The sequence below is a fragment of the Pezoporus wallicus genome, unplaced genomic scaffold (assembly GCF_028554395.1).
Source record: "Pezoporus wallicus isolate ANWC-B61680 ecotype Strahan unplaced genomic scaffold, APGP_CSIRO_Pwel_v1 contig_8747, whole genome shotgun sequence".
In the NCBI taxonomy this organism is placed as follows: domain Eukaryota; kingdom Metazoa; phylum Chordata; class Aves; order Psittaciformes; family Psittacidae; genus Pezoporus; species Pezoporus wallicus.
The window spans coordinates 307542-334410 of record NW_026641976.1 but is presented as its reverse complement, the minus strand read 5'-3'; the positions used below and the strand labels follow the sequence as shown (position 1 = coordinate 334410).

Here is a 26869-nt window from a genome sequence, read left to right as displayed (position 1 = left end):
ATCTACCTAGGGAACAATTGGAAGAGAGCAGGTCAGGCTTAGGCAGAGCATATGATGTTTGTCTCCTGGATTTTTGTTTCAGATGGTATGTGATGTACAGGAGCACCATTTCTTTGATCACTGTTTACTTCTGTTCTCTGCTTTTTCAATAGAAAATGGAGAGCAGCATGGGTGCAGGGAATGAGAGAGAAGGTAATGAGAAGGGAACAAAATAAAGGTCCAAGAAAGACAATATAAAAACTGGACAACTCGAACCATCCTATTAGCAAGGGGGTGCAGCTTGTATATGACATATTACAGTGACCTGAGTCAGCCAGCACTAGCTATTAGAAAACTGTTAGGGGTCTCTGTGGCAAAAGGGTAGTCAAGAATAGCATGATTTCAAAGCTTACAGACCACCTCTTTCACTCTATGCAACCATGGTCAGCTCCTGTGTTGGAAAATAGACTGTAAGCACCCACTTGCACTAATGCCTATCAGGAATACAAAAGCATCATGGCTTCTGTTTAATACTGAAATCAATATAGGAAGCTGAGATATCTTGGCTTTCTTTATGTCTTTGACACAAAATCTGTATGACATTAAATATATTTTTTAAATTATTTCTTATTTAATATTTCACTATGGTATGCTGGGAACACCTACCTGCTCCAGTCTGGAAAACTTTTGGGGTCTTTCAAGAAAAAGTCAATATTTTAAGAAGCACATTTTAAACCCCATTTTTGAGCTCAAATGCTTTTCTCAAATTCCACTACATTATAATGTACCTGGAGAAATGTCATTCATGTTTGTCAACAGGGGGCCATAATCAAGGACAGGGTTAAAAAAATTCAGAGTGATCTCATTTTTGCCAGTAGGTTTTTTCCCCTTCTTCTTCCTGTACAGTAATGCAGGAAGAATGGAAATAAAGTGTTTTCAACCTTTGGAAATTTCCCATCTGAAGGACAGTCAAGAATGGCACAGAATAGGGCATATTTAATAACTTAAACATATTATAGGCTGTATCCAGGGTCTCTGTGCTTTCATCAGTTAAAGCAATATGTTCTGGTTCCTTTCGCCACAGCTGTCATTTGCTGCTGCTCCACCTCTAACAGCCCCATCTCACCCTTTTTATTGCTTTACTTCCTTTGTCATGCTATTAAACTTAATTTAATACCTTTTACTGAGGCCATATTCTGCATCAAGGGAACCCTCTACAGCAGCTCAAGATGACTCCATTCCTTTCTTCAGATCTTTCTTTTACAATGATTTACATCACTGAGCAAGCAATTTACTTCAGATCTTTCTGTTCAATCCCAGCCAATTCTTGATCTGCTTTGTAATGGCCCAGCTGACAAGTAGGTTTCCCTAGACTCAGGGTCTTCTTTTTTTCATTTGCCTTTAAAGCATCATGCACACCCTTGGCAGCATATTGATACTAAATGAAACTCTTCCTAACTCAGGCACGCTTTTTGTCTCTGGCAGTTATTTTTTGTCTGATTTCCAGACTGAAATACCTACAATGGGGAGAGAGGGTAAAGTGTGCTGCTTTTTGTGTATAAAATATTTGATATTTGGATGAATGTACTCAGTCGCTAGTGAACAAAGCAGATCCCACTGGAAAGTGTGCAACATGAAGGCTGGACAATGAGCTCCTGTCTTGCTTTCAAATAGGTTCTGCTGTCTTTCTATCACCCACAGGGTTCTGACTCTTGAAAACATGTCTTGCCTACTTACAAAACAGAAACAGCATTGTGAGAGTATCACTAAACATGAAAAGTCACTATCATTCATTCTTATTTTATTTACCATGCTATATTTTCGCATGTGTTGTATTTCACTGGTGGTCAGACATGACCCTAAATAGGAAGATGCTATGCTCTGGTTTTGTGCAATGAAGTTGTGTCTGCAGTTTTCCATATGAAATTGACTCAGTCCAAATCTCTTTAATGCTGCTGTGTTGAGATGGTGACATGCTATGTGAAGTGCTGAATTCTGTGGCTATGAGGGACAGTTTTGATGCACCTCTCTTCTCTCTTTCTAGCTCCAGATGGTCCACCTCAGGATGTCCAACTTGAACCTATATCTTCACAAAGCATTAGGGTCACCTGGAAGGTAAATATGCACACATCCAAGGATTTTGTATTCTGGTGCATTCAAGGAGGTTTTATTGAGGGGAGTATTATAACAACTGGGGATTAGTTATTTTATTTGGGAGAGTTCTTGCACATCCTTTGCCACCAAATCTTAAAAGTATTTGCCATTAAGAGTGGTGCATTCTGAAAAGCATGAACCTTCCATTGGTTAATAATAGCAGCAGCTGCTTGCCTGTGCTGATGACTAGAACATTTCCTGCTTCTTTCTTGAAAATAAGCATCAAAGAATTTCACTTTGATCTGGGGCAAAATTTCCCCAAAACACTGAAGCCAATGGCAATTTTTTCCCATTGCAATGGACTTTGGGACAAAGCCTTACTGTAGGCATGTCTGCACAGAGAAAGCAGTAAAGTATCTCAAAATGAGAATTGATCAATCAGAGCAACCAATTTAAAAATATCAGCAACAGATATTTAAAAATCTGGCATGTCTTATGACTCAATTCAATTTTTCTAGATTTTGCCCAGTGTTTTGACAATGACAGAATGTTTTAAATGCTTTTGGTATGATATCAGAGGTACTTAAACCAAGCTTTAAATGGTTTTTTAATATATACTCCTTGTACTTTTTAGCAGACAGAATAAAGCTATCTAATTACAGTAGCATAATCTCAATATGAATGGCAGTTTCCAAATTGTATTTATAATTCCATATATTTAAAAGTCTGAAATATGTAGTATTAAGTGCTGGAGTGGGATGTGGCATAATAGTGATGTTAATTACTCCTGCAAATGTGGATGATGTGTCTTTCACCCCATTATGCAAACCATCCAGAAAGTCAGAATAGTAGAAATGAGCTGCTGCTTATTAACCATATAAATAACTGTAGGCTGCTGGTTATTTATACAAGAAATAACCAGGATGATCTTGTATTAGGTTTGAGCTGGTTCCTGGATAGACAGGTTTCTACAGTGCATGATCTCTGTACAGCACAGGTGGACGTATAACTACAGATATTCTAACTAGTACAGAGGGATCTCAGCTGCCAAGCATTTTGAGTAGTTCATTGGTGCTTTATAAATGGTGCATTAAAATTTCTGTTTTGATGGGAAATTTCAGCTTTAAGCTTCAAAAGCAGTAGTCTTCATCAGACCTGTCAATGCAGGTCACAGATACAGTGCTGATTTTGGATCTTGTCCACAATTTATTGATCAATTGAGTGCACCCTCAGCAAGTTTGCTGACAACACCAAGCTGTGTGGTGCAGTTGACATGCTGAAGGAAAGAGATACCACCCAGACAGACCTTGACAAGCTTGAGAGGTGGAATAGCACAGACCTCATGAAGTTCAGTAAGGCCAAGTGCAAGGTCCTGCACTTGGGCCAGGGCAGTCCCAAGCACATCTACCGGCTTAGCAGAGACTGAATTGAAAGCAGCCCTGAGGAGGAGGAGTAGGGGTGTTGGTTGATGAGAAGCTCAACATGAGCCAGTAGTGTGTGCCTGCAGCCCAGAAAGCAAATCTATAACAATGGGTTGCATGAAAAGGACCGTGGCCGGCAGGTCACAGGAGGTGATTCTACCCCTCTACTCTGCTCTTGTGAGCCCCCCATCTGGAGTACTGCATTCAGCACTGCAGCCCCTAACATAAGAGGAACGAGGACCTGCTTGAGAAAGTCCAGAGGGCCACAAAGAGCGCTGGAGTACCTCTCCTACGAAGGCAGGCTGAGAGAGTTGAGCTTGTTCAGTCTGGAGAAGAGAAGGCTTTTCTCTTATAGCAGCCTTTCAGTGCCTAAAGGGGGCCTACAAGAAGTATGGAGAGGCACTTTTTAAAGGGCATGTAGTGACAGGACAAGGGGGAGCGGTTTTAAACTGAAGAAGGATTGCTTTAAATTAGACATTAGGAAAACATTTTTCACTATGAGGGTGTCTCACACTGGCACAGGTTTCCCAGAGAAGCTGTGGCTGCCCCATCTCTGGTGGATGGGGCTTTGAGCAACCTGATCTAGAGGAAGGTGTCCCTGTCCATGGCAGGGTAGTTGGAACTGGCTGATCTTTAAGGTCCCTTCCAACTCTAACCATTCTATGATTCTTGACTTTATATCTGTGTTGGTTTTCATCAAATGGTTTCTGTCGTGGTTTAAACCCAGTCAGGTAATTCGTTCGCTCACTTCCCCCCCCCTTTCTTGCCCTCCCCCTGCTCTCGGAGGGATGGAGAGGAGAATCAAAAGAATGCAACTCCCACGGGTTGAGATAAGAACAGTTTAGTAACTAAGGTATAACACAAATCACTACTGCTACCACCAATGATAATAATGATAAAGGAAATAACAAGGGAAGAGAATACAACACCTCAGCACCAGCCTACCGATCACTTGCCCCCCCAAGCCCGACCAAGCTCTGACCGATACCTCCTCCAACCCCGCAGTCTCCCAGCCCTTCCGGCTAACTCTCAGTTACCTCCTGGGCATGACGTGCTGTGGTATGGAATACCTCTTTGGTCAGTTTGGGTCAGGTGTCCTGTCTCTGCTTCCTCCTGGCTTTCCCTCCTCCCTGGCAGAGCATGAGGCTCACAAAGTCCTTGGCCAAACCAAAACATCCTTGTTATCAGCTCTGTTCCCGAGCTGAAAGTCAAAACACTGCACTGCACCAGCTACCAAGAAGGAGAAAAAATGACTGCTACTGCTGAACCCAGGACAGTTTCCAAAACCAAAAGGCACATAGTCACTAGCCACAGGCTTACATGCTGGCTGAAGTGAAACAAAACCTTCCTGAAAGGTTACTGCTTGCATAGTCCTACCTTTACTAGAATTATTTCCTGAATCACAGTTTGCAACAGCTAATCAGCTTCTTAATCAAGAAGTCCTGCTAATTAAGAAGTCCCAAACCAGGAGTGAGCCGTTTGCTTCCCTTGAATTATTGCAGTTTTTACCCAGCCAGAGCAGTTTTAGTTCATTATTTAAAAAAAAAAATACTTTAGGATAGTTCCAAAGACGTAATATAGTTCAGTCCCATTCTGAATCCTGGCTTCTGGGTAGGTCCCTATGATGCACTGCTGTGCAGAAGACACTCACTGCATTGTGCAATACCAAGTATTTAAGAATAGCAAAATAGCCATGAGATCAATCATGAAGGGGAAGAAAAGGAAGAAAATTAACTTAGTAATAATATGGTCATTTTTAGTTTGGAGGCATGTGGAGTGTTTGCCATTATACAAAAGGGATTGTGTTAAGAACCATAGTTATATTTAAAGTTGGCAAACCTCATTTAAATAAGGACAGTGTCAATAACAGCAAAAAGAGAATAGCACACCAAATATCTTTCATCTTGTATTAAGTTTTATTTCTCCAGCTTGCTACAGTCATTAATCTACCCTTTAAATTTTCTCTTAGCCCACCTTTAGAAAATCCTAGTTGAGCAAAGTTTTATAGGTCTGTGATATATTTAATCTGATTTCTATGCATCCACATAGAACATGGGGTTTAGACTGGATTTTTAAATAGTACTCAGCACTTTTTAGTAGTTTAAAATTCTGCAGAGAGAATATGAATTAAACAGGAATTCTCATTTAGTAAAGAGCATAAAGATATTAATTTTTACTTTTTTTTTGGTAGTATTTTACAAGGTAAATGAACCCATTAAATTTAGGCATGGGAAATATTCCTTCCCCTCTTTATGCGTATACACTTGCACAGAACTATAAAAGGTCACACTTTACAAAAGTCACTGATACCCTATTTTACAACTCTTAGATTTTGTGACACAAGCAGTAAGATCAGGGACTGAAACTTACTTTTCACTGCTGTTCTACGACTGCAGACAAGGTTAACAATATTTTTTTTCCCATGAACATTTAGTCATGGACAAATGTTGCTTTACTGACTTTTCTACCAAAAATGAGTATATATACCAGAAGGCGTATATAGAAAATATGATTTATTTATGAAAAAGTCTATCCAAAAATGAAACATTTAGATAGTACTAACAAGGAATATTTGAAGCTTTGTGGAGCAGAACATTTCAACTCTACTGTTCTGACGTTACTTTGAGCTTGTTTTATATTGTATAATGTTTTAAAGCGGAAAAAAAAAAAAAAAGAAAAAAAAAATCTTGACCTAAAACAATTATAAAGAGGTTTCATGAAGAATGCAAAATTTGCCATTTTATTAGAGTTCAAAATGAGAAAGTGTATAATTGCATAATTCCCGGTGAAGAGGCTATGCTGGCTATAGTCCTGCTCTGAAACTATTACAGTGCATGGTAAATGTTTGATTTAGTTTTAGTATTCTGTTCCGTATGTTTTACAGTATCATGTATGTGTTCCAATACATGTTCTGTATGTTTCTGTAATCAATTATGCACCAGGTTTGTGCTCACTTTTTCTTGGTATACAGTGCATGCCTGATGGTATATAGCATATGTACATACAGGATCTTATGTGTGCTGTATTTGGCAGTAGTCAGTGTATACCATTCACAAAACAATAAATGCACTACATAATGTGGTGTATGTTTTCTGAGCATGTTGCTTGTGATTTCAATGTGCAGTGTGTGTTGCGGCAACAACTTTTGCTCAAAAACCACCTGCGGTAACTCATGGGAATGTTCCAGTTGCAGCCTTTAACTAGGAGAGGCTTTAGATCTTGAGATGTGCAACCATGAGCATGTTAATGTTTGAGACAAGAAATCTCCATGCAGACTGTTGAGGATTTGCCAAGCTATTAGCATCCAACACTGATGGAAATATCTGGTGTCCTGGTATGATTAAACTGGTGCCTCTACTCTCATACATATTTAGAAAATGGACAGTGACCTGCCACATTGTTTGAAAGCAGTCCTCCCTGTAACACCATCTGAGTTGTCTGCTGCTTTGTCCAAACTTTTTGTCCTTTAAACAATTTGAAATACTTAGATTATATTGAATTATTTTTTTGCCCCTTCCCATCGACACTGCCTATAAAAATGAGCTGTGCACAATATCATGGCTTGTAACAGAATCTAAAATCCTTCAACTAATGAAACAATTCACCCTGAAATATTTAAATTATTTAAATATGATAAAGTTATTTTCTTCTAAAATGGAATGAAACAGCTTCACCTTATGACGATATCTGAATCTCAAACGAAAAAATAATCTGCCCTTAGTTTCCACCCCACAGTCCAGCTTAAAAAAATACCTTTTCCAATCATTGCAGGATCATAAAGCTGTTCAGAATAGTGCTTGCTCTTGCAAACAAAGTATTTTGATAATAAAAGATTAAAAAAATATATATTTGTAAAGAAGTTGAGTGGTTCTTTGAGGTTTGGTTGTTTGTGTTTTTTTTTTTTACAAGAAAAAAAAAACAGAAATATCTGAACAGGAAACAATTATACCTCTAGATTCCAAAACCACAGTTCTAATCCTGGCAGTATGCCTTACAAGGTGCTCAAGACTGAATCTCCTGGTTTGCTCATCTACCACTGAAAGGACAGCCCCATGCTTGCAGAGAGCTTGTTAGCACCAGAGGAACTGAAGTAGTACAGCGGAAATTATATCCTTGCTTCAAGTTTTCTTTCTGTTTTTGAAGGCAGGAAGGAGGATATGAAAATAAAATTCAAAGAAAACATCTGAAGGTATAAAATTCAAGCAGTCAGATCCATCCAGTGACACATTTCAAATACAGAGAGGGTGCTGGCTTTTGCAGAGCAATGATTGGTTGATAGTGGATGGAAGGCAAATCCCACACTGGTTTTATTGGCTTCAGTGAGACTTTGGCAGAGTGGACTATAAACTCACTCAAACAGACAGGTCCTGTGACAGAAAATAGTATTCTTCTTAAGAATGTATTCCTCAGTAGATTTAATGGGATATAGTAACAACAGAAATTGCTGCCTCTGCTTGTTTAACTCATTGCCAATAAACTACGTCACAAAGACCTTTTTCATGGGTCAGTGGAACAGATGAGCTTGTGAGCACCTGGTGGGAATTTGAAAGAAGTTTGGAGGATTTGAAAGAGCTTTTTCTCCATGGATTACAAACTGTGCCTTAAAATGTTTATACTAATCATACCTCATATATGTAGCAAACCAGACAGGAACATTATCACATGTTGGAAATAGTCCAATAGTATTTAAATGGAATTTTAATGGGTATTTCTATCAATAACAGGCTTTTACCTGAGTTGTCAATCCTTTACTCTAGGCTATATTCTATATTGCAGAGTACAGAAATTATTTCCACTAGTCAGGTACAGGGAATCTTGCACTGTGACTGAGAAATACAGTGCATAATTATGGCCAAGCATTCTGTACTCTCCATGCTCTTGAATGCCAGATATTGTACACCTTGTTTTAGTAGCTATTCAGTATGCAAATCCCTGCTTTTCAATTCATTATTGCCTTCAGCACTCATTATCTAATCATCTTTCCACATTACAGAAGCATATTTCAAAGCACAGTGTAAAATTTTCCTAAGCATCTAGCTGAATAAACTTATGTGGCTACCTTGAACAGATCAATAAATGACTTACTGAAAATTTAGTGAGCGAATGGTAGGGGTTTGTAGCAAAACCACAATTAATAGTGAACAGTAGGCCTGTAATGCAAGTACAGCCTTATCAACTGAGCCTTGTTTGATTCACCTGATAAGAGAACAAAACGTTATGAATTCAAATTATAACTCAAGAATATCCCCATATCTATTTCTACTGTGTATGAACCATTTAAAGGTCTTTCTTTTAGCACAGGAATGCACAAATTAGAACAAAGTGCACCTGAAATTTATGTATCAAGGTAAAAATTTTTTACTTCATGCTCATTACTTTATGTGTGGGGAAAATTTTTTAGTTGTTACCCATAAATAGACTTATGTTCAGTAGGAAAAAAAAATGTTGACTTTGTGTATATTTAAAAAAAATTTAAGAGGAACAACTTTACTTTGGAGACACATACTTAATGTGTAATCTTTCATTTTCTATTTAGGCTCCAAAGAAGCACTTGCAAAATGGAATTATTCGTGGATACCAGATAGGTTATCGGGAGTACAGTGCAGGTGGAAATTTCCAGTTCAATATCATCAGTATTGATACCACTGGAGACAGTGAAGTCTATACGCTGAATAACCTGAAGAAATTCACACAGTATGGCATGGTAGTCCAGGCTTGTAATCGGGCTGGAATAGGACCTTCTTCTCAGGAAATCATCACCACTACTCTTGAGGATGGTAGGCCCTTGGCAAACAGCTATCATGGGACATACTATTATTTCTTAATTTCCTTTTACCTTCTTACATTTATTGCTTGAATAGTGATTATTATAGTGGGGATAATAGAAAACCAGACTTTACAGGCATTAGATACAGTAGACAGCTGGTGGGAAGAAACTGGCCAATGAGCATGTACAGTTTTCACTGCAAGAGATGCAAGGTCATACAGGTATATAAGTATAACTCTACTAACAATATATCCTGCTGTAAATGATATTGACTAAGACTGTAGATTTCATTCAGTAGCCTATTGCATTGGTGTTTACATATTTGCAGATTTTGTGATGCTTAGAAGTAAAACTCTGAAGGGTGAAGTGATATTATTAATGTTGTTGGCTTTCTTTTGTTTTCAAATGAATCCACTGTGAAACCTAGAGATCTTGTACTGCACAATCCCTTGTCTTGTCAGCCTAAAGAGAGATATGTGGTTTTTTTTTCAAGGATATTCAAACTAATTGAGAGAAATATGATTTTGATTTCAGACAAAATTCAACCTGTCTAATCCAAGGAACAATACAGGGTTTGGATTTTTTTTTTCAAACTGTATAAAAAGCACTTCTTAAACAATGAGAGGGTGTCCTCTAGTGGAAAAAGAAAATTATTCCATATCCTAAAAGAGACCCAGTATTGTACAGGCATATAAAAGCAAATAAGTCGTAAAGGATAGTGTAGGTCAGATTTTCAGCTGCTGTAAATTAGCATCAGCATACTGAAGTCAGTGCCAGCTAGGAATCTGACTTTTTACACAGGAGGAACAGAGTAGGACACATCTAACATTCTCAAGAGCTACAGATTTTGAAGCATATGCCTCATGGAAGACTGGTGTTTTTCATTTACTCTAAACATTTCTAGGCCTAAACAGATAAGTGCAAGGCCTCAGAAGGCAGTACACTCATACATGCATATATTTTTTATTATAAGAAATAGTAGCTTTTCTTTTCAGAATCCTACATGCTTACTTTTCCTGGCAACAGGGGTTTTTTGGTCATTACTCAAATTTGCATCATTCATTAACATTTTTTGCAGTATATTTAAAGAACTGCCTGCTTTCCCCTCCCACCAATTTTAAAGGGATATTAAAATTGTCCAGAAAGATGTCAGTTTGGCTGCAAACTTTTAAAAGAACCCCATACTTAAATTGCATACAGAATTATGTTTATTTCAACACTAGGACACATTTCTTTTTCAAAAGAAGTGACAAAAAGCCTATTAAAATAATAGTCAGTAAGTGGGAAAGCAGTACATCAAAAGTCATTCCAAGAAAATGGGCTGCTATTTGCAGATTGTAGCAAGAATAAAGGTTTGCATTGGTAAGAGGGTATAACTGCCAATTAAGCAATGGGTGGTGGGATAGCAATGAAAATTGAAAGAGGAGCATTGGTAAGCATTGGGTTGTTAATGGAGTTAAAAATGGTGACTATCTTATTCCAGTGCCCAGTTGCCCTCCAGGGAATGTCCAAGCCACTGCCACATCACCAGAAACCATCTCCATTTCTTGGTCAACATTGGCGAAAGAAACTCTGAATGGGATTCTGCAAGGATTCAGGGTTATCTACTGGGCTAATCTCTTGGATGGAGGTGAGAGAAATCCAGCTGTTACTAACTTAAAAGCCGTATGAGGCCTTTATATCATTTATTCTCTTTTGTGAAGGCATTGTACTTCCTTTTCTCTTTGCTTTAGAGAAAGCTTCATCTATTTGTGAAGGAAAGCATTTTCCCTAGAGCTTTAACAGAGCAGTGGGCAGCAGCTGCCTGGTGGCTCCCCTGGTGAAGACTTCCACTGTGGGACTGCAACGCTCCATAGACCTACCATAATATCCCAAATGACCTGAACAAATTTCATTTCAGTTACAAATTCCAGCAGGTATCTTTTATAAAGAATGATGATATGAACCTAGAAGACACCTGCCCAAACCTGTATTTTATTTTAATTTAGTTGGTTATCTGTTTCCTTAGCTAGTTTCCTACTTCATAGGTTATTGTTTATTTTTTGTCAGGTTGCGTTTCGTCTTCATAGATGAGGGTAAAAGAAGGAAACATTTTTGGAAAAGGCTTTGTATTTTCATGGCAGCCTCCTCTGTTATGCTTAGGTTTTAGTACTCTGAGCACAATTCCTAGGGCCTCCAAAGCAGAGAATGACTGAAATGATCAAAGGAGGAGTGAAATACCTTACTAATCTGCAATTTGTCACGTGATGATAATTATACCTATCGTACTTCCTGGTAAATTAAATATTTGTAGATTTGAGATGCACATGCCTTTATTCCTATTTGCTTTACTGAATTTTCACAGCCTTAGGACAATCAGCTGGCCCACTTTTTTTCCTTTCATCCATCAGGATCATAGCTCACACTAATATGCCCCTGTCTTGCAAATCCTGGCCTCTGTTAGTGTGGCAAGACGAACTCAGAGTGGAAATGTAAGCCGGAGGCCCACTGTTACCACTGGTACTGTTAGGGTCAGAAATATTTGGAAATAAAACACCAATTCATTTGTACATTTAAAAATAAAGATAAAAATTGTATGAGGAGCATACATAGAAATGTACACATGACAGACATAATTTTTTTTTTTTTTTTCAGTGATGCCTGTAGTCTTTGGGTCAGATCCTATGTGAATATAATCTGTGTATGTCTAAACTCCTATGTGATGTCCTACAACATGACAAAAAATGATGTTCATGCAGTGCTTAAAACTGGATTTTCTTCATCTTTTTATCTTTACTTTCTGCCCCAAATATGTTTAAAGCTTTTTTGCCATATGGGTTGTACTTCTTAGCTTGCTGCAAAGAAAAAAAAAACGGTTCATATGAAGTGCATCATCTTTCTGCAAGTAAATCTGATTTTACTGTGTTTAAATCTATTCTTAGCTGGTATTACTGCTATCAAGTGCTTTAAGGCAGCACTTATTACATATTTTGAAATAAAGGGGACTTTTTCTTGGTTTTCCTTATGAGAAATGGTATTTCTCAAACCCAGAAAATCTTTATGAAGATAACTGACTTTCCCATTTTTGCTTTAGGGAATGTTTTGCAATAATCTCCTCCTGTTATCTATTCTTTATGAAAATCTTATTACTTGAAGAAATTTTCAATTCTCTTCCCTGTATTAAAAAAAAAAAAATTGCAAAAAAAAAAAGGTTGAAGAGGAAAACTGAGTCTGCTTTGAATGGTAAGAAGTCAGAGGAATTTATTTTAATTTATTATAATTCATTGCTGGTTTATAATAATGAAACATTACTTCTCTGGTACAATCTTTAATCCTCAAGATTTCCACAGTAGGTATCAATAACTGGGAGAAGACTGAACTTTACAATAACTCGATTTCCTCTTCATTCTATAGAGCTAGGAGAGATAAAGAACGTCACCACTACACAGCCATCCCTAGAGCTTGATGGCCTTGAAAAATACACCAACTACAGCATTCAAGTGTTGGCTTTTACACGAGCTGGAGATGGAGTGAGAAGTGAACAAATTTTCACCCGCACTAAAGAGGATGGTAAGGAGTAAAACATTTTCTATTCCCACTTCCACAAAATATTCATATGTGTCAGGCTTTCAAAATAGTGTAAATATTGTACAAACATGCAGAGTGAGATTTCTGCCTGGAGGTCCTCAGTTAGGAACATATGATGCGGAAGGAGCATGGGTTCACAGCTTTGAAAACAATCTGACTGTTTCCAAGAATCCGGTACAGGTAACACTAATGTGCTGATGATCTGAGCAAGTTTGAGCAGTATTTTGGGGTTGTTTGTTTGGGTTTTTTCCAAATACTTTAGGATCTTATTTGAGAATTTTCAGGGGGTTTGAGTTAATTCTTTCAAAATGACTGAAAATGGAGAAAGGAGAAGAGACTATTCTGGGATGATCTTATATAACTTATATACTTCTAGGATTTTTTTCAGAATAGATATATTAAAAAAAAACATCCAAACAGCTGTTCCCCTAAAAGCAAATTTTAGAATAAAAATCTCTTGTCTCTGTTCATAGACCAAAGCATGGAGAATTTGAGTCCTAATGCTGAAAGTTTACTAAAGTTTTAATCACACGCACACACAAATTTTCATAATCACTTCCTTGTAACTTTAACTCTGAAAATCAGTTCAGGTTCCCAAATACTGGCATCAGTAGGATGCCAAATACTGATCTATTTCTCAAGGACTAGAAGTTCAAATTCAGGGGGAATTTTGTCTCTAACCTGTTTAATGCCTTGAAAACTCCATGAGATAAGTAAATACATCCTGAGATCCCTAAACACTTTTGAAAATCTGGATCAAGATTTTTTTGGCAGAAGCAAAAACCAGTCCTAGCAATGAAGTTACCTAAATAATATTCGATTCGTAAATTCTCCTGTGAGTTATGTAATGTTTTCTTCAAGAAAACTAGTCAATGGATTTTTATGATCCAGTTTACAGGTCATTCATGAATGTGCAAATATATTTGTCAAATTTGTTATCTGTAATGAAAGTGCCAGGAGAATAGGTTGAGTAGCTTAACTGACTTGAGGGATGTTTGGTGGTTCTTTTCTAATAAAAAAAAAATCCTTTATAAATTTTATTAATTTTTTCCAATAAAATATTAAGGGATTCTTTCTAAAATTTACATACATTGTAAGGTCACATGGACCCAACTGTGTCTAGGTGATGCAGTACAAATGAAAATTGGATTTCTCTTTTTTCTAAATTTTTTTCTTACATTATCAAAATGAGTTATTTTTCCTTGTTCTATATTGTAGCTGAGAAATATGAGGAAATATGGGCATATAGCAGTGCTGGTTAACGTAGGTCTGCTTCCTGGTCTTGCTGAGATCCTGCGTCAACTTGCAATAGTGGCTCTGTTTAAAGAAGTCTCAACGTACTGCACTTCATCTGAAACTGTCAAGGACAATTTGCTCACCTATAGACTTGCGTGTCTTATATGCTGAATGTTAGTTCATTCTGCTCCCACCCTGAAGTCCTTTAAAATCTACTTTAGAGCACCTGACACAAATGCTCTTGAGAACACCCATTGCTTGGATATAGGTGGTTTTATTTCAAAGAATAAACTAGAAAATAAGAGAACTGTGAGATCACCTTTTGCATTTTTAAGTTACTTTTTGCCAAATAGATCCCAGTATGGCAACTTTTCCCTGAATACTCTCTGAACACAAAGGTTCTCATCTTGGGGCCTTGGGACTAGGACTTAAGCCGCCAGCAGCCAGAGGGGATTGTCCTACATTGTCCCGGGAACTCAGGGACAGGCTGGTCTTGGAGATATACAGTTTGTGTCAGAAGACTCCTGAGGACAGCAACTTATGTGCTTGATGGTCTATGCCTTTGAGAAACATTGGAGCCTGCTGCTCTATGTGTCAGATCTGCCAGTCAGTTCAATGTCAGGGGACAATAAGGAGCATTCTGCCAGATAATAAAAATAAAAACATCCTGGGCCTAAACATCCTTAAGGCTGAGAAAGGTACATGGCATTGAACGTGTGCCTTATTCTTGGAATGGACATTTCATCTGTAATTTTATAAGGGAAAGTCTCCCACAGAGAATTATTTAGTAGGACTATTTTCAATGCACCTAAAAGATCCTGCCCTAAATTTAGTTTGAACTCTCTCTCAGCATGTGAAATAAAATTAATTGCAATCTTACTGGAGCTTAGATCTGGAAACCTTTTATCTGCTCCCACACCTTCTCTGGCTAAAATTATGACACAAGACATTCCACCCTTCTTAATAGAATCTGTAAATCTGAGATATTTTTAAGTGGTGCCAGGCCCTCTACACTGTTATTACCAAGATGCCATAGCACACCATTAGTTCCTTTTTCTTCTTTCATTTCTTTTGCATTAGGGGAAACTTTTCTTTGTAAAATCAGCGGTGCAGCATGTTCCACTGCTGCTGTGGAAAGGCAAATTGTGACTTCCTGTGACTTCTCTGTTGGTGTGCAGCTAGAAACATCCGGCCGAAATGCCTTTAGCAGGCTTGAAATCTCCAATGTGGCAAAATAAAAGTGACCCAGGGAGTGAAGCAGTCAGCCTGGATGAAATTAGTTGATGCTTTGATTTCATGTAATGTTTGATACTGATTTTAGACACCAGAGGTCAGACACTGCTGCTGATCAGCTTGGGAAGTGGGAACAGCTCTAGCAAATAATAGGAAATGAGCTTTTAATGTGATCATGTTTATGGGGTTTGTCTAGCATTTTTTTCCCCCATTAGCCTTCAGAAAAAAAAACCCAACCTCCTCTTCTTGAAGTTCCTCCTGACAGAAAAATAAGTGGAGCAGAAATATCCATTTTTTAAGAATTTATTGTGGTTTTGTCCCCTACTTTTTCCATTTACAGTTTACAGCTGATTGTCCTCTTCACCTGAGGACTTAATTTACTAAATCATTAAAAATTTAAATAGTCCTTCAAATTCTCTTCATCACTGAGTTCAAAATACAGTTTTGAAAGCTACTCCATTTTGTAGCAACGAGGAGAGGTGGTGGTGTGTGACAAATTCCCTCTCTTTCTACACTGCAAATACAATATGAGAAACCTATAGCTGACACAATGAACGTGCTCCCCACACAAGGCTGACCGCAATGAAGCACGTTGGTTGGCAGCAGCACCTCTGACCTTGGGCAGAACTGGCCAGCAGAAGACATAGCCCCTTCCTAGGGAAAGCTTCCTGCAATTGGGAATTTGATCTGGTATGGCTGCTTTTTGCTGAGTGTCAGGCAGAGGTTGCTTCTGGGGTTTCCTGTGACACAGGAGGATGCAAGTTTCTTACTCTTGTCAGTTTCTTTTGTGAAAATGCATTTTTATGCACAGAAAGCTGATTGTATATCACAGAAAACTACTCAGTGAAGCAGTGCTGTCCTTCCAGCTCTCCTCTGCCAGTGACGTTGATGTTCAGAGCAAGGGGAGGCTGCCGCATGGGAGCAGCAGGGAACTAGCTGCAGGGAGGAAAGTGAAATAACGCTAAAGTCCTTTGCCAGCCTCACTGTAAGATCCTGCCTGAATCCAGAAAGATTTTCCTCCTTTTTTTAATCAATCTGGACACCAAGCTTCCTGGCAATTGGCATGAGAGAGGTGGATGTGCAGATACATCCATCTGACAAAGCTTTATTCTAAAATGAATAAGCATAAATCCAATCAATCGCATGTTCAGTGCTCTTTGGAGCAAAACTATTCTTGGGCTCAGTCAGCTGATGAGAATGGGTGTGCAGTTCATCACCTAGGTGCTATGATGGAAAATTGCCCTTAATGACTCCTTAATGCATTTTTTCTATTGTCAGAGATCTCCAATTTTATCTTTTCTGACTAACAAAATAGTAGCTGTTCCACTTGTGAAACTGGCAGAATTTGGTAGAAATGGTGTGAGTTCTGAGTAAATGAGGGGTGGACAGTATATGTGAATGCATTTTGGCAAGCATAGGTCTAAATTGTAGGTGGGATACCTGTTTGAACAAAGGCACAACTGGCAACAGTCAGGAGTCTTATTTTTTTTTGGTTTTTGTAAATGTAACAGTCAGTAGGATAGTCCTGTGAAGTGCAGAATTAAATATGTGTTATGGAACAAAGTTCAGTTTTCTGATATATGGGTGATGCTCTTTGCATTTGCCTCCCTGCTGTTCAGCACTGTGAAGAAAAATTGTGATAATCTCTCTGCTTATGAAAAGGGGATTGAGAAAGTTCCTGGAGCTCCTCTCTATTATCTGGCACATCTAAATGCTGTTTCCCAGACCAGTCGTATCAGTATAATTGCCTTCTCTGCGTTAGCATTTCATTTGCCCAGTCAAGAATACAAAGCGTTCTCCTCCACATGAAAGCAGCATGCTATTTCCGTGTCTTTCAAAGCCTTGCTAGCTGGAGAATGAGGCCATCTTTGATGTTAAATTTGCCGAATCTACTCCCTGGGAGGCTGCAAAGTTGGCTAGAAGCAGTCCCATCAGCTTCTCCGTGCTCAACCCTGATTGTTCTCTGGCTTCTTACCACTATTTTACCCCTGGTGACTGTGGAGAAAAGGAAACTATGGTAGTGTACAATAGCAGTGAGAGGAAATACCTTCAGTTAGCATAGCAAGACTGGGGTCTTTCCTATCTAAGGCAGGAACTGCATTCCCTACTGCAACTTCTTCAGATTCTCATGGGACCCATGTTTAGTAATAAATCTTTCATCTAATGCTAAGCTAACTCATAATAACCTTGTTAGGACCAGGGTATGAGTTTGAACAATGACTTTATGCTCTGGACAGAGGACAGTGGTGGTCTGAAAGGCATTAGATGACAGCAGGATTCTAGCTAAGGAAATGTAAACACTCCCCCAAGCAGTCATTTCCACATGCACAAAATAGCAAACAAAGACACTGTACCAAAATGAGGAGTACTAAATGAAGATTCAGAATTATTTTGATACCACTGCCTGATCCCAACTCCTCTACAATGTGGTGAGGGACTCTTGAATTAGAAATTTAACTATGTGGCTTCCTGACTTTCTTTCTAGACCCTCTTTCTGCTGGTCTGTATACCACACATTAATACATCCATTCAATGACAAGTAGTGTTTCCACATATATACATTGACTAGAAAATGCTAGATGAATTCTGAGTTAATCCCTCAACAGTTGACAGCCATGACCAATTACCATCAGAACCTGTCCCTATAAATCACACCCTAATTTAACAATAAATTACTTTAACCTCATACATATATTTGCAGTGATTTCCAGAAAACATTACTAACTGTAAAGCAGTCCTCCCATGGGTTAGGTAATTACCCTGGAGAGCTAGCTTTCACTCTTCAGCAGAGGGAGCAAATAGCATTTCTAATGAGCTGGGTATAGATAACAAGTTGAATGCTGTCAAGCATCAATATTTACTCTGCCTTGGGTAGAACTGCTAACTGAATTAGCCCCTTTGCAATGAGGGGCTGGGTTCACATGCAATTATAATCATGACATTCTCACTTGATGTCTTATCAGTTTTCTCAACACACTATAAATAGAAAATGTATATTCAGAAATGTTGCACTGAGTGGTGCCTGTCTGTCTGGTTTCTTACATCTTCCAATAGTACCTGTACAGATATAAAATTGAAGTTTTTCTAATATGCTTTTTACAACCTGAATTGGCTAGCCACAAAGCTAAGCAAATTTAGACCCCAGGCTGTCTGGCTTCTCTTTATAGGCAACGTTTTGTGCCACTATAATATCTACTTGCTTAAATGAAGTAAAACAAATATTAAGGATCCACCTACAAAGATCAGCTTGCTGGACAAGGGTTTTTCCATCTATATTGCACAATAACTGTTTTCTGTAAAAGTAAAGAAACCTGATCAAGTATTGCAGTGGTAATTTTATCAGAAATTCTAACATTTTGGTTGTTTAGCTTGAAATTAGACAAAAATATTAGATTCCTCGTGAACCAAAAGTTCTGTAGATAACAGAGTCCATCAAAATGTTTCATTTTGTCTTTATACCACATGTAGCAATTTCCGAGGCAACATATCTATTTTATTAAACATGAATATTCACCACATGCAATATTAAAATATATTTAAAATTACTTATTTTTATTGTTTAAAAAAGTACTTTTAAATAATGACAAAAGGTGTTGTTTTTTTTCAGGAAACTTTAAAACAGTTTGTTCTGATGTTTAATATAGAGCTTGGTATTTTGTTGAAGTATAAGCTTACGTGCAACGTGATATTCCAGCATGCACTTTTTTTTTCATAGTAGTATAACAGTGTTTCCAAAGTTGAAGAACATTGTACAGTGTAATGTGAGTTTGAAAAAATAACATTATCAGGAAATTAAAGCCTTTCTCAAAATGCAAGAATGCAAAGATAGATGGTTGCAATTATGTACCAGGATTTCATCGATTTCCTGACTAAAGATTTTTGCACATGGTTTTAAAGAGTTTTGGGGTTTCTTTTCTTCTCCGACATTTTTGATGGCTTATATAGATAGCAGCTGTAATTAGAGAAATAATGGTCACACAATGCAGTGCCAGAGAGAGGTCTGAGCTGTTGAGGGCAAGGTTGGGGATATGGATACTGTGTGGCTGTTTGTCTGCTCACATGTTCCATCAGTAGCTAGACCTGGGTCACGTCAGGCCGTGCTAACAGCATGGAGCTGCATCTCATTTACTCCTTACTTCATTAAATTTACATCTCTACTGTGTATATCCATTAAACTGCTCACATATGTATTATTTATAAAATGAATAATAATTTGCCATGGGTTATATCCTCAAAACTGAAACTTTGTAATAATATGTTGTCTGGCAATTTTACTGGCCACAGCCAACATATTTTCATGCATGCAGGCTGGGGGTGATACTTCACAAAAGTTTAACCACTGGTGGCAGCTTGTGCTTTGGGGACCTCTGAAGCACAGCCTCTCTCCTCTTAGGGATGGGGGAACAGCCCTCCAAACCCTTTCCACTGGTGTGGGCAGCATGGACGATGCTTCCTAACACAGTGTCCATCTCAGTCCATCGAGGCACGGTTACCAAAGTGACACGCTCCACTTTTCCTTTTTACTCCTCCCTTACACTAAGGTGACCAAGTGCCTGCTATGGGCCATTCTAACACATCTTGGTTTTCCAGTTCCAGGTCCTCCTGCGGGTGTTAAAGCAGCTGCGGCTTCAGCCTCCACCGTCTTCGTCTCTTGGCTCCCTCCCCTCAAGCTGAACGGCATCATTCGGAAATACACTGTCTTCTGTTCACACCCCTACCCCACAGTAAGTCCCGCAGGGTGACCACAGACTGGCAGCACTTACTTGCACAGCTGAAACTGTGTGGTTGCAAATACTCGGTGCTTGATGTTCTCCTCGCCACTTCCTTTCACACTAAGCAAGGGTGAAGGGGGATCCTGGGGCTATGGAGATGACTGAAAGTTGATTTTGTTTTTTTCTCACCTATCAGAATTTTGCACTGTCTAAAACCCATGAGCTGTGACTTACAAGTCATTTCAAAACTCACAACTGAAGTTGAGTATCTTTTAAAGTTTTTTATTTTAGAATAAAAAAGGAAATATTTTTTAGAATGTACTGAGTTACCTTTTACAGAACCAGCTGAGGGCAAGAGGGATCTTTTTCACTCTCTGAGTTGCAAAGTAATCCAGCTATCTTTAAACACAAGGGCCAATTGTAAATACCCATGCATATTTATTTTTATGTGCATTGAAAAAACGTACTTATTTAGTTTTTATCCAAGGTTTTTATTTCATTTTTAACCAGGACTTCCCCTCAAAGTTAGCATTACAATTTGCAAAATGCAATTTTAATTAAGCAGACAAGGAAAATATTGTTCTGGAAGTAGAAGGAGTTGGACAGGGAAATTTCTAAAAGTGCCTCAGGCTTCTTTTCAAAGATTGATGAGAGAGAGGATGGCCTGAGGGTATGTCTGAGTGGGACACAGCCTCACACAACCCACTCTGCCAGCAAGTGATCTAATTCTGGAGGTACTCAAGGGGAAAAAGGGCAAAATGCACAAGTCCATTGATGGCTATGGCTAAACCGATACATCCTACATAAGCAGGATTTATGAGTCAAATCCAGAGCTAAGGATTGGAAATCTTTACCTCATTTATGTTTGGGGTCTGCTGTCTTCTAACTCCATTAAAAATTGCAAAACCAAACTGTCTTGAGCACACCGATTAAATGTAAAATAGCCAGTGTCTTTACCATCATGGTTCATACATTTCTGTGGCACACATTGAGTTAAAGAGGTTGGAGTTTACAGAACACGACCTTGCTGTCAGGGCTCTGGTCCGAACGGGCACCAGGCACTTCTCAGGAGGGTTGGAGAGAACACCAGGTGGTGCTGCTGTCTTTCGCTTGTCACTTCCCATGCACAAAGCTGCAGTGTTTCTTCCTGAGGCTTTGCTAATAATTGTAAGTTTACATCACTAGGAAAAAAAAATATCTGCAGCTATTTTGTTTTTTCTTTAATGTGCAGTTCTCTCATGTACATTTATGTACATTTTTTTTTTTTAATACTGCATATTGTGTGGTTACCTTTTGGAGTACCTCAGTGATGGACAATGACAATGACAAAATGGCAATGCCTTTGCTGGTCTTGGCCGGTACTGAATTTTACGGCTGTATCTTTGTGGTGTTTATGATGTGGGGGTATCACTGGATACCTTAACCCAACACAGAGCCTCTTGGAGGTCTTTTCTGTTAGTTGTTAATGTGTACATGGATAGTTGTCCTGTTGGTACCTCTGCACATGAAGGGGTGAATGTGTCTGTGTGCATATAAATATGTAAATACACATATGTGTATCTATCTATATGTACAATGTGTCCTATATGGATCAATCCCTTTACCACTTCTCTCTAGTGTTTTGCCGATCAGCATGAGTTGTGGCTTACAGAGCAGGTCTTCCATATCGGTTCCATATGGTGAGCGAAGGAGTGATAGCACTCAGTAGTCAGTTTCCACAAGCGAAGTTGGACCCACTTCAATAAGTTCAAGATGTCAGGACACATTTATAGATACATAGAACCCACTCCCCCAACATTTTGTCTAACAAAATGCTTTGTTATTTTTTACTCTTCAAAGGATAGTAAAATAAAAAGTTATTTTATTCAGAACTAGTTTTGCAGTGAAGAAGCCTGTTGCAGAGGTACTTGAATGCTGACACTCCTGTGCAGATAGGGTTTATATATCCCAAGGAAGTTCTTGTATGAGTCACTCTTGCAAAGACAAGTAGTTGACAAAGAAAGAGGTCTTTCTAGGGTGAGGAGAGAAATAAATAGAAGACCTGTTTCTTTACTTCTGCCACCATAAGCGCTGTAGTTGAAAGTATATAGCCATACAAACTCCCTGAATAGGCTTCTTCCTTCAGTCAAAGCCTTGGTCACAAAATAACTTTGCTAAAAGTTTACTATTTAAGCAGAGAGGCAGACTTGCTTTTTAAGTATCAGTGAGAAGAAAGAGAACAGGACAGTGGTAGAGGTAAACTTACAGGAAGGCCATATTGTCTGCAGATTGCATTTTACAAGTAGTATGTGTTTACAGAGAACGAATCAATACAGCACACTTTGAACACTTAGGCTAACGAGACAGCTCTTTACACAAAAGCACTGCTTTGGTGTTTAAGTCACCAACAGAAAAACTAATTAACTCGGTTGGTAATATTCTGCACATTCTTATTATGAAACACAACCCTCATATGACCCTGACATACTATAAGATGAAGATTTGCTGCCTTTTGTAGAGTTCAGTTTGCTTCACAATGGCAGAACCTCTTAAAACTTCTGCTGCCCCTGTACAGAAAAATGCAGACATTTCCTGTTTAAGTATTTTGAGTCCTACAAACAGTATATTTCCTTGGGTGTTTCAAACCACAAATATGTGTGAAAAATAAAAATTATTCTCCAGTGAAAGAAAAAAAAACAACAAAAAAAACCCAAACCACAAAACAGAATAACAGGAGGTATTTCATAGTGCAAACCATTCAGTCACCCCCAGGTATCTGGCAGTGATATGTGTCTGAAAGAATCTTTGAAAACTGTCATCTACAGTCCTGGGCTTCTCCAAAGGATTTAGAAAGACACAAAAGCTGAAAGCCCAGCAAAATTTCATCTTGGCCTGGAAATGTTTTTGTGAAATACTTGGGTTTGTAAAATGGGGGAGATGTGAAGCAATGACGGAGAAGAAGGAAATTATCTTATATTGGTCCAAAACACAATCAATTTACTTGAAAATGTAATTGATATTGAAAACTGACCAACATCTGGTGCTGTTTCAAACAGATGGTCACTCATCTTTTTGTATACTTATTTTATTGTGAGAAACATACTCTTAAGCCTGTTAGACTTCTGTATTTGTGGGTTTTGCTTCTGGTTTAAACCTACTAAATGTAAAAAAAAAAAAAATAAATAAATAAAAAATGGTTTAATGTGCTGTCAAATTAAACAACAGGCATATGATGTCTGTACAAGACACCATTCCCATGTACATTCTGTCTGCTTAGTCTTGTGACAGGATAACCACCAGCAGCAGCAGAAGTAGCGGTAGTAGTGACTAGACTGTTCATCTGTTTCTCACATCTCTCTGCACCTTCTTCTGTCAATCTGTAGAGCACCATACCAAGAGAAAAACTGCAGTCAGATTCCCCAGTGAGGGTGTATTAGATTGTTGGGGTTTTTGGCCTGCACAAAAAGTGACATGAATCAGACTCTCCAGGTTTCCTTCCTCTCTTTCACAAATGCATATACTGCAGCCTCCCAGCTATACTACAGAGTTTTCAAAAGGTCCCTGTGGAAAACACTCCAAATACCTTGTTTTCTTACATGTTTGAGATATATTCACCAGTGCAAACACATATGGAATCTTCCAGTGGAGGATATTCTTTTCAATGTAATGAGATCCTTTCATTAAAGAAAAGCATCTAAATGTCTGGAAGCAGCTGGATGAATCTTCTTCCTAAAGATTACCTTCTCTTTGTTTATTCTAGGGAAAGTATATGTGGTTATCTTAAACCAGATGATATGCACCTTAAACTAGATAATATAAAAGTATATACAAATATCTTAAACTAGATCTTTAAAAAAACAGAATTAGCTGACGTAATTCTAAGCATCCAGGTATTTTCCGCACAATTCTTTCAGGCAGACCAAAGTCTTTGTCTTGATTTTGCATGGGATCTGTCCAAATTCTAATTCAATGTGAAACAGCTTTGCTTCGTACTTTGACCCCAGTTTAAAGACTTGAATAAAAGGCATGAGAATAGGGCAAGAGCAATTATAAGTCAGAAGTGATTCATTGTTACACACTGTAGAGGCTTCAGTGATTAAAGGGGTGCTGAAAGTCTCTTTTAAAGAGGGGAGAGGTAGCTGGCAGAAGTTTATTAAGTTACTGTTGAATGGAAGCTTTTTTAGAGCCAAAATCTGTAAGGCTTAATTTAAAATACATGCTCGTTAATTTGTGTACTACAAGCAGTATTTATCACTATGTCTATACACTATTTTTTCCAACATGAAGACATTTGTGTTTATTAGATTTTGTTCTTTATATAGCATAGAACTAGTATATAATTTGGAGGTTATTTTAAAACTTATTTTGAATGACAAAATATGTCTTAACATAACACATGTACTGTTTATGCTTTTCATAGTCATTTCACAACTTTGTTACCAGCTCCCAAACACAGTACATTCATTCTTCTAATTGCTTTGTCAACTTTACATTTTTTGCCTATCTTATTTTTTGTCACAGAGCAGATCTCAGGAAGGATGTGACAGAGTGTAAATAATTCTGATCATGTGCTGTTTTATTTAATTTTCAAAAGGTTTCCTTTCAAAGACCTACTAAAATAAATTTTATGCTGATTTTTTCATAAAATCTGACTTTGTCTCACTATCTGGGCTCATATACAGTATATCAATATAGTCTAACAATAAGTCCTCTATGTCAGTTTCAGCGTGTTTCACAAGGTTTAAATTCATCCCATTCCCTTCTGTATCATATAGGTGACAAAGCACTTGGGACCAGGTGATGTCATACAATCTGAGTTGACTGAAATGCTCTGAACAAACCTGGTGACTTCTTGGGGTCACCAAAAGAGGCAGTAGAACCTCTGGCAGCACAGAAGGTGGTCTTCTGACCTTACCGTGGTTGGTCACCAGCCTGTGACACCCCATGCTCTTTCCCTGATCATGAGCCCCAGAAGGCCAAGGGACTTTCTGTGGGTTGCTGCACAGGGGCAAGCAGGTGGTGTGCCAGCTCTCTGACTATGTGAGCTACCTGGAATTCCAGGCAATGGGCTGTCTTCTGAGCATAATTCCCAGAAATGTGTTTGCAAGATTTTCCTGCAGGTGAGAAGGCAGGCGAGTGCCTCTGTTTTTTCCAACATTTCCATCTTGTATTTTCTAACATTTCAGTTCTGCATTTAAGAAAAGAAAAAAGAAAAAGGAAACTGCATTGTGTTCTGCGCAGCTTCTGTTTACAACAGTTATCTTCAACAATGCTGAGTGAGAAATGAAATGCCATGTTTCAAAACATAAGCCCAAATAGCAAGACTTGAACAGAAGCCATTATGATCAAAGTGGTATCCAGAGTCTTACTGAAAACTTGGTGCAGGATTGGTGGTTATTTGCAGCTCTGACAGCTTGTCCATCTGTGAAAGGAAGTGAGGCAAAAGCCAGCACTTCTGGAGAAAGGTAGTAGTCCATGACCTCACCCAGAGTTTGACATCTTTAGGGAGTTCACATCAGTGATCTGTCTACTCTGTTCAGGAATGCAGAACCTGATGTTCATTCTCTATGAATGCAGTAATATTTTGATTTCATATGAACCCAATTTGCTTCCTAGTAAAAACAACTTGTTGTAGCGCTCATTACTGTGTCTTCAGATAATTTCCAGGAGCAACAAAGGCCTGAAGTAGAGCAGGGAAGACAGCTCTCTGATAGCATCTGCGAAAAAAGATGGAGATCTTTGTGTTTTGACCTTGTAGAACTAAAAGCTAGCTTTAATTACTGATGAGACTCAGTGCTCATTGTGGGCCTCATCTGCACTGTTGATTAAACAAAGACCAAAGAGCAGCTTGTGGCCCCAAGAGTATGTGTTTTCAACTGATGGCTGTCTACAACGCTTAGCACTAGCTCATCTAAAGCAGATTTGTTTTGAAGACTGCTTTCTAGAGTAGTGCAAAACTGAGCTAGAGATCAAGTTAAAAAGTGGTGTGGATCATTGGTGTTCAGTGCTCTACACAATCCCTGGCTCTCTCCCATTTAGCAATGGAGATAAGCCTAGAGGATGAATGTTTATTGAGAGAAACCTTGCTAGACAAACACAGTTTCACTTAGGAAGCTCAAGCTAAATATAAACTTGATTGCTGTTCTGTGAGAGGCTATGAAACCAGTGGTTCAATGTTGTGGGCAGAAGGGAGCAGCATAAGTATCTCTCCTGAGTCCACTTTTGTTCAGTGGTTCCATTAGCATCCTGGAAAATGAAATAGCAAGAGTGCCTATTAAATTTGCAGGAGATATAAGGCTGGGAGGGATTGCAAGTACACTGGAGACAGAACTAGAATTCAGACAGATCTTGATGAACTGGGAAATTGTTTTGGAAAATGTTAGATAAAATTTAACTTGGGCAAGGGCAGAAAAATGGGTACTGTGAATAATCAACTACAAAAGTACTGGGTAGATAGCAATTTGTTAGACTCTTCAGAAGAGGATTTTGAGGTTATTTGGCATCCCAAGATGAAAATTAGCTAACTTTATCATCCTGTTGTGAAAAGCTAAATGCTATATGCTGGGACTGTTGAATACAGGTTTGGAAACTGTATTTGAGAAGGCTATGGACCACCGTTAGAGAGTCTGAAGGATAACAGCAGATATTATTAAAGAAACAGACAAGATGTGATTTCTAGAAAGTGTTGAAAGCATCAGGGTTATTAAATTGTAAAAAGATAAGGGTACTGGTGAGGAAAGGAATGATAAAACTTCATGCAGATTCAAGATTGGTGTAAACATGAAGGTAATAATATATTCTCCATGTTCCTAATAGAGTGGGAAATAATCCATAGGTTTAAACGGCAGCAGAAAACTCAAGCTAGATTTCAAGACTTCCAA

The 26869-nt window shown here is 38.4% G+C and overlaps 1 protein-coding gene across 2 annotated transcripts in view; it reads left to right on the top strand.

The window, feature by feature from the left end:
- The window catches only part of DSCAM (DS cell adhesion molecule), a 460950-nt gene that overhangs the window by 367868 nt on the left and 66213 nt on the right, over positions 1–26869 (top strand). For both annotated transcript variants that reach the window (XM_057426358.1, XM_057426359.1), the window contains exons 16-20: positions 2024–2094; positions 9031–9271; positions 10745–10891; positions 12655–12810; positions 19888–20021. In XM_057426358.1, the coding sequence (XP_057282341.1) occupies positions 2024–2094; positions 9031–9271; positions 10745–10891; positions 12655–12810; positions 19888–20021 (749 nt within the window). The remainder of the gene's footprint in view (positions 1–2023; positions 2095–9030; positions 9272–10744; positions 10892–12654; positions 12811–19887; positions 20022–26869) is intronic.